General features: G+C 35.7%; 1 protein-coding gene across 1 annotated transcript in view; it reads right to left on the bottom strand.

Annotated features, from left to right (window-relative positions):
* Nucleotides 1–13,216, bottom strand: part of Zdhhc15 (zDHHC palmitoyltransferase 15) — a 92,729-nt gene that overhangs the window by 52,831 nt on the left and 26,682 nt on the right. The window contains exon 3 of the mRNA XM_077106341.1: nucleotides 1,363–1,457. Within this exon, the coding sequence (XP_076962456.1) occupies nucleotides 1,363–1,457 (95 nt within the window). The remainder of the gene's footprint in view (nucleotides 1–1,362; nucleotides 1,458–13,216) is intronic.

Here is a 13,216-nt window from a genome sequence, read left to right as displayed (position 1 = left end):
AAAATGCACTTAGGAAGAATGTGTATTCTGCTGTTTTGAAGTGGGTATGTTACATGGAGCTGCTTTACAGTGTTGTTCAAATTTTTCATCTCCTTATTGATCTTCTGTCTAGTTCTTTTATCTACTATTGAAAATATGGTGTTGAATTCTCTATTATTGTATGACTTTATATTTTTTTCCATTAAATCTGTTAGCTTTTGCTTTTTATAGTTTGGGGTTCTCTTATTGATAACTTTCACATTCTTGATAAAGTGACCCTTTTTTCAATATAGAATGTCTTTGACTCTTGTTAAGTCTGACTTAAAGTCTCTTTTGTCTGATATTAGAATAGCCACCCTTGGTCTCTTTTGATTACTATTTGCTTATATATTTTTCTGTTCTTTCAACCTTTTTATGGCTTGCTTCTAAAGTTAAATTTTGTGGACAGCTTAAATATAGATCATGATTTTTTAAATTCATTCTGTCAATCAGCCTTTTACAGGGAAAGTTTAATCCACTTATACTTCAAGTAATTATTCATTAGGAAGGATTTCTGCCATTTTGCTCTTTATTTTCTCTCTATATTATATCCCCCATATTCCTCAATTCCTGCATCACTGCCTTTCTCTGTGTTTAATTTTTTCCTTTGGTATCATTTTGATCCATAATGGAGAAAATTTGGATCTGCATTTTTCCTAGTGTTTGGAAACTGGTAAAATCTCTCCTATTGCTTTTTTTTTTTTCTACTTCAGAATCTAACTTAGCTTAGATAAATGCTTAGTAGCATTTATCACATAATAAATGCCTGATATAACCACAAATTCCTTCATGAATTTCAAATACTGCATGAAATATGTGGATTTAAGAGAACACAGCTTGAAAATGATTGATTAAACAATTATATTTTTCTTCAGAATCTTGCTGGGTATGAAAATAATACGCTTTCATAGAACTGAACTTATTGAGGTCTCAGAATTGAAGTAGGTCCTTGTTTTTTTTTCTAATTAAATCACAGTACAGGTAGTGGTTTCCTAGTCTTAAGATATCCAGGACTAGTGGTTTCACAAACTCATTCAATAGTCTACCTTACCTTTAATGTACCTTTATCACTAAGTGTTCTTCTTTAAGATGAACTTAAACCAGTCATGGTGGTGTGCAACCAAAACCCAAGGGACTTGGTAGGAAGAGGCAGGAGGATCACTCAAGCCTAGGAGTTCAAGGCCAGTCTGAGCAACATAACAAGAGCTCATTAAAAAAAAAAAATGATTACCCTGATTTTATTTTTAATGGAATTTAATTGCTCCACTTTTGTCCTCTTCTTGCTTTATTAGCATCTCTACTTTCCTTTGTTCTTAGCATGTATGAAGTAACCAATATTCTTACCTTCTGGTTAGGTTGCTGTGGGAGTGTAAAGATAGACTTCCAGTAGGTCCACGCAAAGAACACAAAAATGGCATGGTAGAGTATGAGGTAGATAACTGAAATGAAAAAAAAATCAGGACTTATGTTAATTTTTTATCCATTTTGAGAGTTCAAAAAGACAAACTTCCATGACAAATTTTTATCTTGTTTTCCTATTGCCAAGTATTCTCTAGTATTATTATGAAATATTCATTTCTAATATTTTCCCAAGCAGTGACAGAAATAAGTCATAATGCCGAATTTTGAAGCAGAGACTTCCTGGAAGTTGTATGCTCTAAAAGTTGCCATGTGATTCTGTGAGTAAAACAGAAAATGTCCTTTATGACAATATAGGAAAAGCTACTTTTATTGTTATTATCCCTGACACTGGGAGTAATGAAATGTGACAGCTATATAATTTAGAGATTATAACATTCTCTCATTATAATATTCCATATTATCTCACTTTATTTTCTCAATAACATTGTGCAATAATAGTATAGGGTAGTTAATTAATTATCATGGGTAGTTGATTAACCAAAGTCACACACGTGGTGTATAAAATGGCATAGTGTTAATAGCCAAGTATTAGACATAGGACTTCTGACTCTAGGTCTCAAGCTCTTTTCAGTAGCCCAAAACATTACACATTTTTGATGTACCTCTAAAACAGTTGTACAAGTGGCTCTCCACTGCCTTCTTTTTCATAACCTTTGCCTCTTAGATAGCTCTTCTAACATGGGGAATTTTGGTATTCTCCACCAAAGTGGTTATAAAACTGAAGGTCAGTTTTTGTTTCATTGTGAGTCCTTGAATGGCTTGGTATTATTACTTCAATCCATCAGAAAGACTCAAGGGAATGATGTGACTCAAGATAAAAGTAACAGGGCTGAACCTCTCATACATTTATGGCTAAATTGAAAAATGCCTTATTCTCTGGCCCATGTTTCCTGCCCCACAGTACAAGACATTTTATATGTGCTTGACTTTAGTAATTATGAAATCTCATTTTAAAATTCAAGAATATAAAGTAAAAGATTAATGTTCACCCCACACATACATCTAACTTCCACTCTCCTCATCTTAAGGCATAACATCTCTTTGGTGTTGGGTATGTATCATTCCAGATCTTCTCATTTTTATATGCTTATAAATGTATTCATACAATAAACATGAAATTTTTATGGTATTTAAAATTTTTCTTTGTGTTGTTTTTGAAAAGTAATACATTCATAAGGTTAAAAATTTGAAGTTAGGGAAGTATACAATGAAGTCTCCTTTTTATCCCTGTCCCTCATCTGCCCAGTTCCTTTCCCTAGAAACAATAATTTATTGTGTATCCTTCTGAAGTTTTTTAAAAACAAAAATCACTAGTGTGCTTTCCATACAAATAGTAGTATTCTACACATTAGTCTGTATACTATTTGATATTAGTAGTAGTCTATACAGTATTCTATATACTATTCTGTACCACACTTGTTTTTCACTTAGAGTTGTAGATTATTTCACTTTATATAATTTGGAGAGAGTGAGCTTTCTCAATTCCTTTTAAAAGACTTCAAGAGATTCCATTGCATGAATTTACTATAACTTATTGAACCAGACTGTCTGATGGAACTTTTGGGTTTTTTCCTCTTCTTTTTCTAATAGAAACAATGCTTTAATAAATAATGTGTATGTATATTGGTTAGCACATGCACAAAAAATATGTGTAGGATCAACTCCCTAAAGTAAAATTGCCAGGCCAAAAGGTATGCCTTCTAGTAGATATTGCCAAGTTGCCAATGAGAAAAGTTGTATTTGATTTATGTTCTCAACTTTAATAAATGAATGCTTCTTGCTCCATAGTCTATCCTTTGTGAAGTGTTATCATGATTTTTTTTATCTTAGGCAACCTTTGTTTATAGAGATCAAGGGTAATGGGGTTAACCAATTTAGATCACCAGGCTGATAACTAAACTCTTACACTTGGAAGTATTTTACTGGCATTAACTACATTTTATTACAATGATTGAGATGGGAAGTGTGGGACTTTAACTTCATCCAGGTCCTACTACACATTATTGACTGGTTTGCTTATGGAATTGGAAATGGCTGGGTCTCATTTCTGTATTCCAAGGATTCACATAAATTATGGATGCTGTTTTTACAGACATGTAAAATGAAGGATCTTGTGGCTAATGAAATCAAGGTAATTCCATAGATTGATATGATAGTTTATACTATAGATTTCATAAAAATTTTAGAGTTGGTGGAGACCATAGAGATTATCTAGTTCAAACCACTCATTTTATAGAGAGGTAAATGATGCTAAGAGATGACAAGTGATTTGATCAGGGTTACCAAGTGAAGTTATAGAAGCAATAGAACCAGAAACCAGGTTTCTTCACTCCCAGTCCAGAACTCATTTTCTTAGAACAGAAATTCTCAAATTTCAGTTTGCATCAAATTTACCCAGAGAGGTTATTAAAATGCACATTGCCAAGCCCTACACCAAAGATCCTGAATCAGTAATCTGAAAAGGAGTCTAAGAATCTAGCAACTCCTCAAGCTCATTCTGAGTTAACACCATAAGAAAGAGAACCTCACAGGCCATTTGGTTGCCCAGTCTACCATCCAAAGGAGGAAGCCCATCTCTAACATCCCTGGCAGCCAATTACTTCATCTCTACCAATGTGAAATGACTATTTTTGAACTATGGGCAGGCCTCATTATTCTCAATTTTATATATAATTTTATATATAAAATATATGATTTTATATATAAAATATATATTTAAAAATATAATGTTCCTAAGCTATGGTCCCAAATGTATGCAAGTCCATTCTTTTCTGCCTTAACATGCAACATATTTCTTTTTGTTAATTTTTTTTAGTTGTTGATGGATGTTTATTTTATTTATTTATATGTGGTTTTGAAAATATCCAGTGCCTCATACATGCTTGGTAAGTGCTCCACCACTGAGCCACAACTCCAGTCCTGCAACATATTTCTTTACAATTAGTATTTATACCTAAAACTGTCATTTTTATAAACTGCAAGGACACTAAGTCTTTCTTTTAATATGATGTTCCAGTGAGGTTTCAGATCACTAGAGAAACTGAACAGTTTATGAACTGTATCCCTGAACTGTCATGACTCATTGACATTGGAATGAAATGGGAAAACATCTTTTTAAAAAAAGTAAATAAAAGCACAGTAGAGCCCTTTGCTTATCTGATAGTCGTGGGGCATCAGAAGCTGCAGGAGCTAAGATTATCTACCACATGAAAGCCAAAAACCCTTGAAGTGTATGTGTGTGTGTGTGTGTGTGTACGCGCACACACGTTTTTTTCTCTTTCTTTCAACAAGGTGAAAAGGTTTGCAAGAGGAGCAGAAATAAGCCATAGGGAACATGACCAACTGCCAAAGAAAAATCTACCTAAGTATGTAGTTTGTGTTTAGTCACTGTGTTGCAATGTGAATAGCTCATTATGGTAATAGGTTCTGAAATTAGAATGATTACTTGAGCTTTATTCCTAAAATAATGATTCATAAATACGTGGATAAAAATGATAGAATCTGAAATTACATGGTTGAAGTAGCATAAACTTGTTATTAGCAACATGTTTGGCCAGCGGGATGCCTTTTCTAGGTGTTGCTCCCAGGGACTACTTGGGAAATGAGTGACTGTGTGTGTGTGTTTCTGTATGTCTGTGTGTATGCAATGTCTGTGCACACATTCTTTTTTTTTTTTTTAAAGAGAGAGTGAGAGAGGGAGGGAGGGAGGGAGGGAGAGAGAGAGAGAGAGAGAGAGAGAGAAGTTTAATATTTATTTTTTAGTTATTGGCGGACACAACATCTTTGTTTGTATGTGGTGCTGAGGATCGAACCCGGGCCGCATTCATGCCAGGCGAGTGCGCTACCGCTTGAGCCACATCCCCAGCCCCTGTGCACACATTCTTGTGTGAATAAGAATGAATGCAGCAGATAGACTACTCTGAATGAAATAAGATGAGCATCAAAGTGGGAAAAAGAGGAAAGTAAAGCAACTTTACTATATATTTTCAGAAATACAAATGCTAAGAGTTGTTGCTGTGACAAAGTATCTAACATTTTCTCTTTAAAAGCTATGGTTGGAAACTATTTAGTTTAAAAACACAGGGCTAGGGATGTAGCTCAATGGTAAAGCACTGGTTGTATGAGGCCCTTAGCTTGATAGCCAATAGTGGAAAAAGTAAATTTTTAAAAAGGAAGTAGAAACACATAACAAAGACTGGCTTGATCATTTCAAAGTGACTTTCCTTGTAAGGCAGGAAAGAGACACAGAACAACAGGAAAATAGCTACTTATTAGCATCACATTACTTTGGGCTAGGGGTATAGCTCAGTGCTCAATGCTTGCCTGGCAGGAATAAAGATCTACGTTCAATTCCCAATACTGTAAAAAAATTGAGATTATTTTATGTAATACCTTTCATGCAATTGATGAATAAAAGCTCTTAAGTTGATAGAGGAGGAAAACGTGGAGAAAGAATCACCTTGCAATTTACACATTTTTATGATTTAGATAACGTGTCCCCCAAAAGATCATGTGTGAGAAATGGAAGAATTTCCAGAGGTGAAATTAGATTGTGAGAGGTATTACCTGATCAGAGAACTAATCCACTGATACATATTAATTTAGCAGAAATTGTAGGCAGATAGGATATGACTGGAGGAAGTTGGTCACTGGGGTTGTGCCTTTGGGGTTTATATTTTGTTCAGGGTGAGCAGAGCTGTTTCTTGTCGCAATGTCCTAAACTGCTTTCCTCAGCCATGCCCTTCTGACATGACGTGCTGCCTCTTCTTGAGCCTAGATATGGAGTCAGCTGTCTATGGACTAAGACCTCTGAAATTGTGAGCCAACATTAACTTTTCTTCATCTACATTGTTCTTGTCAGGTCTTTTAGTTCCACCAATGAAAAAGCTGACTAAAACACACACTATAATTCAAATAGGGACAGCAGTTGTAGCTTTAGCAATTGAAAGAGATCTCCCCTAAACTCCCTATTTTGGCTCAGGATAGAAATCCCCAGATTATGATCAGGGGAAATTTGTCAGCAAGTGACATCTCCCTTTGAGTTCAACACTTAACAATGAGGTGTTGATTCTAATGTTCGAGCTTACTGTCTTACTTACTTTCACTGTTTTATAATTTCTAACAAAGAGCTAAACCTTCTCTCTCCCTTATCTGAAGAAATGGAGAGAATGAGGTCAAGGCCCATAGGTTGTGCCCAAGGACCTAAGGACACTTCATGAGAATATAAGAATTGCACATGAGTTGTTTCTGTTGTAATTACCTCCTAGCATTAAGGTTTTTTCCAGTTGTTTCCAAGGTTTAGACAGTTATCTTCCAGGAGTCTCTCTGATGGTGGGATCAAATTCTGGTGCCAACATATAGAATTATGTTTTGAAAGGGCATAGTCTTCCTCATTAATATCAATTTCAAAAGTTGGGGTTATAACCTACGTAACCCAATCTCTCTTAATTATCCGTAAGGTATATGCCACTCATCAATTTATATAAACTTTTCACAAAGCTAGTATGTTTTCAGTCTATACCAGTTCTTGGGTGCATAATGAGTCTCATAAGTTTGCAAGCCACTATTGTGAAATAGTGCTTCAGCTTATTATACTGAAATTAAACTTAGCTTTTCCTTTCCTTTCCCCTCCCCCCTCCCTACCCCCCCCCCCCTTTCTTTCTCAGTGCTGGAATGGGATCTAGGGCCTGGTGCATGCTAGGCAATCACTCTACCCCCAGCACAAAGCAGAATTTTTAGGTTTCAAAGAGCTTTTTCAGTTCTTATGTATAAGAATTTGGTGAACAAAGCCAAGTTAACAAAATACACAGACTTCATATATTTGCGAACATGAATTATAGTCCCTTTCAGTTTTTGCTCTGTCCATGTTAAGGATGCTTCTGCCTTTTGGTCTATTTTGGACATTGAGGTGTTATGTGAAACAAAATGGATTTAGAATCAGATGACAGAAGCTTGAATTCTAGATATGCCACTTAATAGCCTTGCCAAAAATCACAACGAATATATGTAATCATATGTATATGTGCATAGGTATGTGTGTGCATATATGTAATATGCAAAATATATGCTTAACTACATTTTATATGATTTGCATATATATGCATATAATATAAAATGTAACATGCATTTATAAATATATAAGTATATATTTAAGTATATATTATATAAAATGTGCAATTTATAAATATATATATATATGTGTGTGTATATATATATATATATATATTTTTTTTTTTTTTAAATACTTGCCTGACAAGGTTGTTGTGAGAACTTAATTGACTTAAAAATGTGAAAGTATCTGACATACTTTAAGGACTTAAAAACAGCTATTTTTTCCTCTCCCTCATTTCCTCTCAAATCTTAGTGATTTGTCTTTTGAGATATAGTGATAAAAATTACACAGACTTCAGGGGCAGACACAAAATGGCTTTGTTAAAAGAGAGGAGAATAGTTTCTAGTCTTCTCTGTTATGTCTAGCTTTTCATTGATTCATTCATCTTGGGGATAAAGAACTACACAAAGCAACATACTTTGGGGAATAATCTTGGGCTGCTTTAAAATGTGTAGTTGGGATATAATTATTCCACATGTACAATATGGATTAAGTACAGCCAATTGCCTCCATGTTGTCAGGAATATTCACTGTGGATTCTAAAGAGGAACAGAGAATCTCTATTGTCTACATGGTTACATGGTGCTGGGGATTTTTTTTTTTTGGCAGGAGGATACCAGGGATTGAACCCATGGGTGCTTAACCACTGAGCCATATGCCCAGGACTTTCTATTTTTTATATGGAGACAGGGTCTCGATTTGCCTGGCTAAGTTGCTAAGGCTGGCTTTGAACTTGCCATCCTCCTGCCTCAGCCCCCCCGACCCCGATCCTCTGGGATTACAGGCATGTGCCAGCACACCCAGCTTGTGAATCAATTCTCATTGGCCAGGTTAATGAGAGGGGTTCTACCAATTGCAGGTTTGCTCCCTCAGAATGTATTATCTTTTGTTGATGCAACCAATAAATCCTCTGCCTGATTAACATGATGTTGACTTAATTTATTTCATTTTTTTTTGCAACGATGGGGTCCAAACCCAGGGTCTTGCACATGGTAGGCAAGTGTTCTACTATTGAGCCACATCCTTACACCTTTGATTTATTTTAATATCATAAACTGTCAAGAGTTTCAAATGACCTCAGATGCTATTTGGTGTAGTCATCTAGAATACACATAAATGTGCTTTACATTATCCCTAATAATCAGTTACCCAGCTTTTATTGTAACACTTGAAATAATGGGGAACTTATCAATTCCTGGGAAGCACATTCTATTGCTGGAAAACTCTGTTAAACACATTTTCTTTATATTATGGAGAAACATGTCTCCTGGAAATTCCCTCCCATTGATCCTAATATGGGAAGAAATCAGATTTGCTTAAAAAACAACTCACTAATAAGACTAACAATAAAAAAATGGGCAAAAGATTCAGCAAACTTCACAAAAGAAGATATACAGATGGCAATCACATGAAGAGATGCTTAACATCATTAGTCATTACAGAAGTACAAATTAAAACCTACAAGGAGATACCACTTCATACCCAATAGAATGTTGCCAAAAAACAACAAAAAAAAATGAAGCAATGAGATGATAACATCAAGCAATGGTAAAGATTTACAGAAAGTGGGATTTTCATATATCACTGGTGGGGAAGCACAATGGTAGAACCACATTGGAAAACACTTTGGCAGTTACTTGTAAAATATATAAAGTATATATAAACATATACCTACCATATGACTAAGAAATCTCACTCCTAGGTTTACCCAAGAGAAATAAAATCATATATTCCCACAAACGCCTGTACATGTATATTTTCATCAGCTCCATTCCCCAAACTGGAAACAACCCAAATGTTCCTAAACTGGTGAGTGAAAAAGTGAACTGTGATACATCTGTAGTATAGAATAGTACTCAGCAAAAAATAAAAGGAACAAACTATTCATATATGCAGCAACACAGACGAATCTTAAAAATGTATGCTGCTAAGTTAAAGAAGCCAAATACAAAAGGCTACATACTGTATGATTCAATTTATATAATATTAAGACAAAGGTAAAATGTAAGGGACAAAATCAAAAAACCAAACCAGTTCAGTGGTAGCGAGGTTTAGAGAGTGAAAGAATTACTTGCAAATGGGGGAGAAAGAAAAATTTGGAGTAATGTAAATGTTCTATACATTGATTGTGGTGGTGTTTATGTTATTGTATTTGTCAAAATTCATTGACTTGCACATGTAAAAAGGGTGACTCTAGCTGAGCTCTCCTCCTGCACTCACTCTCACTAGTGTTCTCTCTCCCTCTCTTCCTCCATGTTTGACCTTGTTGTTTCAACCTTACTTAGTTAGCTATAAAAATTTTAGATAATGTGGGCTGCCACTTACCCCCTAGACTTTACTTGATACAACTTTTGATTAATCCATGATTGCAGTGAACACACCTGTTTATATCCTAATATTCAATGGCCAGGACAAGCACTCTACCACTGAATTACACTCCCCAGCTCTGGATCTTCTGAATGAGAATGATTTCTATTTTTAAAAATTTCTTTAGAGTTCTCTCCCCAACCCCCCTCATCATAAACAGCTCTCTCGATGGTACCTATTAAATAAAAGAGCCCTTTCACCATTTAAAAGGCAGAAACTGGTTGGACCTCATTTAAAAATCCTTTTACTTTGGGAAGAGCTTTTGGATCTTCAGAGGCCTCTGATTTAAAATTCCCTTCCTCTGAGTCCAGCTCCATTTCCTGGGGTAAATTTCTTTGACTCAGGAGAGAAACATATAAGAATTAGTTTAAATTCTTTGCTTTGGATTTGGCTTTGTATGTCTTTTGACTATGGGTTCCCATTTTTTAGACAATTTTTTGTAGATTAAAGTTCTCTTATAATCCTTCCTTGTCTTGTTCTATTTTGTTTGAAGGTCTTATCTACCTTTGTTGTTTGCTTTTAAGAAATAAGCATTTCACTGAACCACAAATCATTTTGCATTTGTTAACAGACCCAAATATATTTCGGTCCTTTGTAATAAGAAACTGTAACAGGGATCTAAGAGAGTCTGCCTTTACTAATAGCAGTGGCTCTTTCCCTAGACCCATACAAATGCTATGAGTAACTGAAAGCAGAAGAAATCTTGCCATCTCTGCCTTCATTTTTACCTCTTTATGAAACTTAAAACTTTGTGACACTACTCAGTTCTGCATGTATGCAGTGTTAATCATTTAAGGAATGTTCATTAAAAACTAGCAGTACAAGTTTTGTCAGCCCTAAACTTATCTAACCTCTCTCCTCCTTGAACTCTGAGGCTAGATTTGCTACATCCTGTTTCAGATGCCCAGAGTGGTGTAGTCATCATGGGCTTCCAGAATTATATGAGAGGGAGGGGAGGAAGGGAGAGGGAGAGGGAGAGGGAGGGGGAGAGAGAGAGGGAGGGAGGGAGGGGGAGAGAGAGAGGGAGGGAGGGAGGGGGGGGGAGAGAGAGAGAGAGAGAGAGAGAGAGAGAGACAGACAGACAGACAGACAGACAGACAATCTCTGGAGCTATTCCCAGACACAGAACTGAAGGGATGGTCAAAGTCAACCAGACCACAGTCTGATCAAGACCACTTAATGATGCCCTCTGCACCAATTCTGCCTTTCTTTCTTTCTTTGTTGGTTTAACTACTTTAATAGCAAAGAAGATAAATTTTAAGGTACATACAATGTATTGCCAGGTGCAGAGAGGGATGAAACACAATGATAACAGTTAAATCTTTCAGGAAGCATAAACAAACTTGTATGCACCTAGTAATATAACCTCAACATATGTAAATGAAAATTAGAATTAAAATGAAAAAATGGATAAACTTATACTTATGGTAGAATATTATAAGACTCATTCCTTAGTAAGTGATGGAATAGGCAAAAAAATTTCAGTGAAGGACTGGGGTTGTGGCTTAGTGGTAGATAGAGCACTTGCCTAGCATATATGAGGCACTTGGTTTGATTCTCAGCACCACATAGAAATTATTAACAAGCCTCACCTAATTGACATACTTACAACACTGCATTCAACAACTAGAGAATGTGTATTCTTTTTGAGAAAATATGACCTGTTTACCAAACTTGACCATGAAGGGGAACACAAAGCAAATTGTGACAAATTCTAAAGGACAAAATCATACAGCAGCTCTTTTCTAAGCACAATGAAAGTTAAGCTAGAAGTCAGGCACTGTGGCCCATGCCTGTCTAGGGAGGCTGAGGCAGGCAGGAGGATTCCCACTGAAGGACAACTTCAGCAATTTAGTGAGACCTTTGGTGTCTTAATAAAAATTAAAAGGAAACAAAAAAGGGCTGCAGTTAGCTTAGTGTTAAAGTGGCCCTAGCATGTGTGAGACGCTGGGTTCAATTAGGAAAATTAGAAATCCATATGTAAAAGAATGAAATTTGAGGTTGGGGTTGTGGCTCAGTGGTGGAATGCTTGCCTAGCCTGTGGGAGGCACTGGGTTTGATTGTCAGCACCACATAAAAATAAATAAATAAAATAAAGGTATTGTGTCCATCTACAACTAAAAAAAATTTTTAAAAAGAATGAAATTTAACTCCTATCTCTCACCCTGTACAAAAGTCTCAAAATGGATCAAAGACCTAGGAATTAGACATGAAACCCTGCAACTGCTAGAAGAAAATGCAGGCCCAACACTTCAACATGTCAGCACAGGAACTAACTTCCTTAACAAGACTCCTATGGTGCAAGAAATAACATTTAAAAATCAGTAAGTGGGACTGTATAGATTAAAAATCTTCTTTACAGCAAAGAAAATAATCAACAGAGTGAAGAAAGGGCTTACAGAATGGGAGAAAATCTTTGCCACCTGTTCCTCAGGACAATAATATCCAGATGATACAAAGAATTTAAAAAACTTAATACCAAAAAGACAAATACTCAATTAATAAATGGGCAAAAGGCCTATATGGATACTTCTCAAAGGAAGAAATAGAGTCAACAAATATAAAAAAGGTAGACATCTCTAGCAATTACAAAAATACAAATTAAAACAACATTGAGATTTTATCTCACTCCAGTCAGGTGGCAATTATCAAGAATACAAATAATAATAAATGTTAGTGAGGATGTGGGGAAAAAGGTTGTTGGTGAGACTGCAAATTAATACAGCATGGAGATTTCTCAAAAAACTAGTAATGGAACTACCATATGACACAGCTATCCCACTCCTCAGTATACATCCAAGGATTTAAAATCAGGTTGCTATAGTGATGCAGCCACATCAATGTCTGTAGCAACACAATTCGCAATAGCCAAGCTATGGAACCAACCTAGGTGCCTTTCAATATATGAATGGATAAAGAAAAATGTGGTGTTTATATACACAATGGAGTATTACTCAGCCATAGAGAAGAATGACATTATGGCATTTGCTGGTACATATATGGATCTGGAGACTATGATGCTAAATGAAATAAGTCAGCCTCCAAAAGTCAAATGTCTTCATGATATATGGAAGCTAATTCAAAATAATGGGTGGGGTGGGGTGTGGGGAGTAAAAAAACAAGGAAGAAAGAGTAAAGGAAAAAAGAAAGTGGAGAGGAAATTTCATCAAAGTTGACGAAAAATAAGTAGAGTAGATGAAGGGGATTGAGGAGGAAGAAAACAGGATGGGAAAAGGGAAGAACAGTGGCATGAATCTGACAGAATTTTCATAAGTGTATGCATAGATATGGCATGGT

Source organism: Callospermophilus lateralis, chromosome X, assembly GCF_048772815.1.
Source record: "Callospermophilus lateralis isolate mCalLat2 chromosome X, mCalLat2.hap1, whole genome shotgun sequence".
NCBI lineage: Eukaryota > Metazoa > Chordata > Mammalia > Rodentia > Sciuridae > Callospermophilus > Callospermophilus lateralis.
The sequence above is the reverse complement of the archived record's forward strand: the minus strand, read 5'-3'. Positions and strand labels throughout refer to the sequence as shown.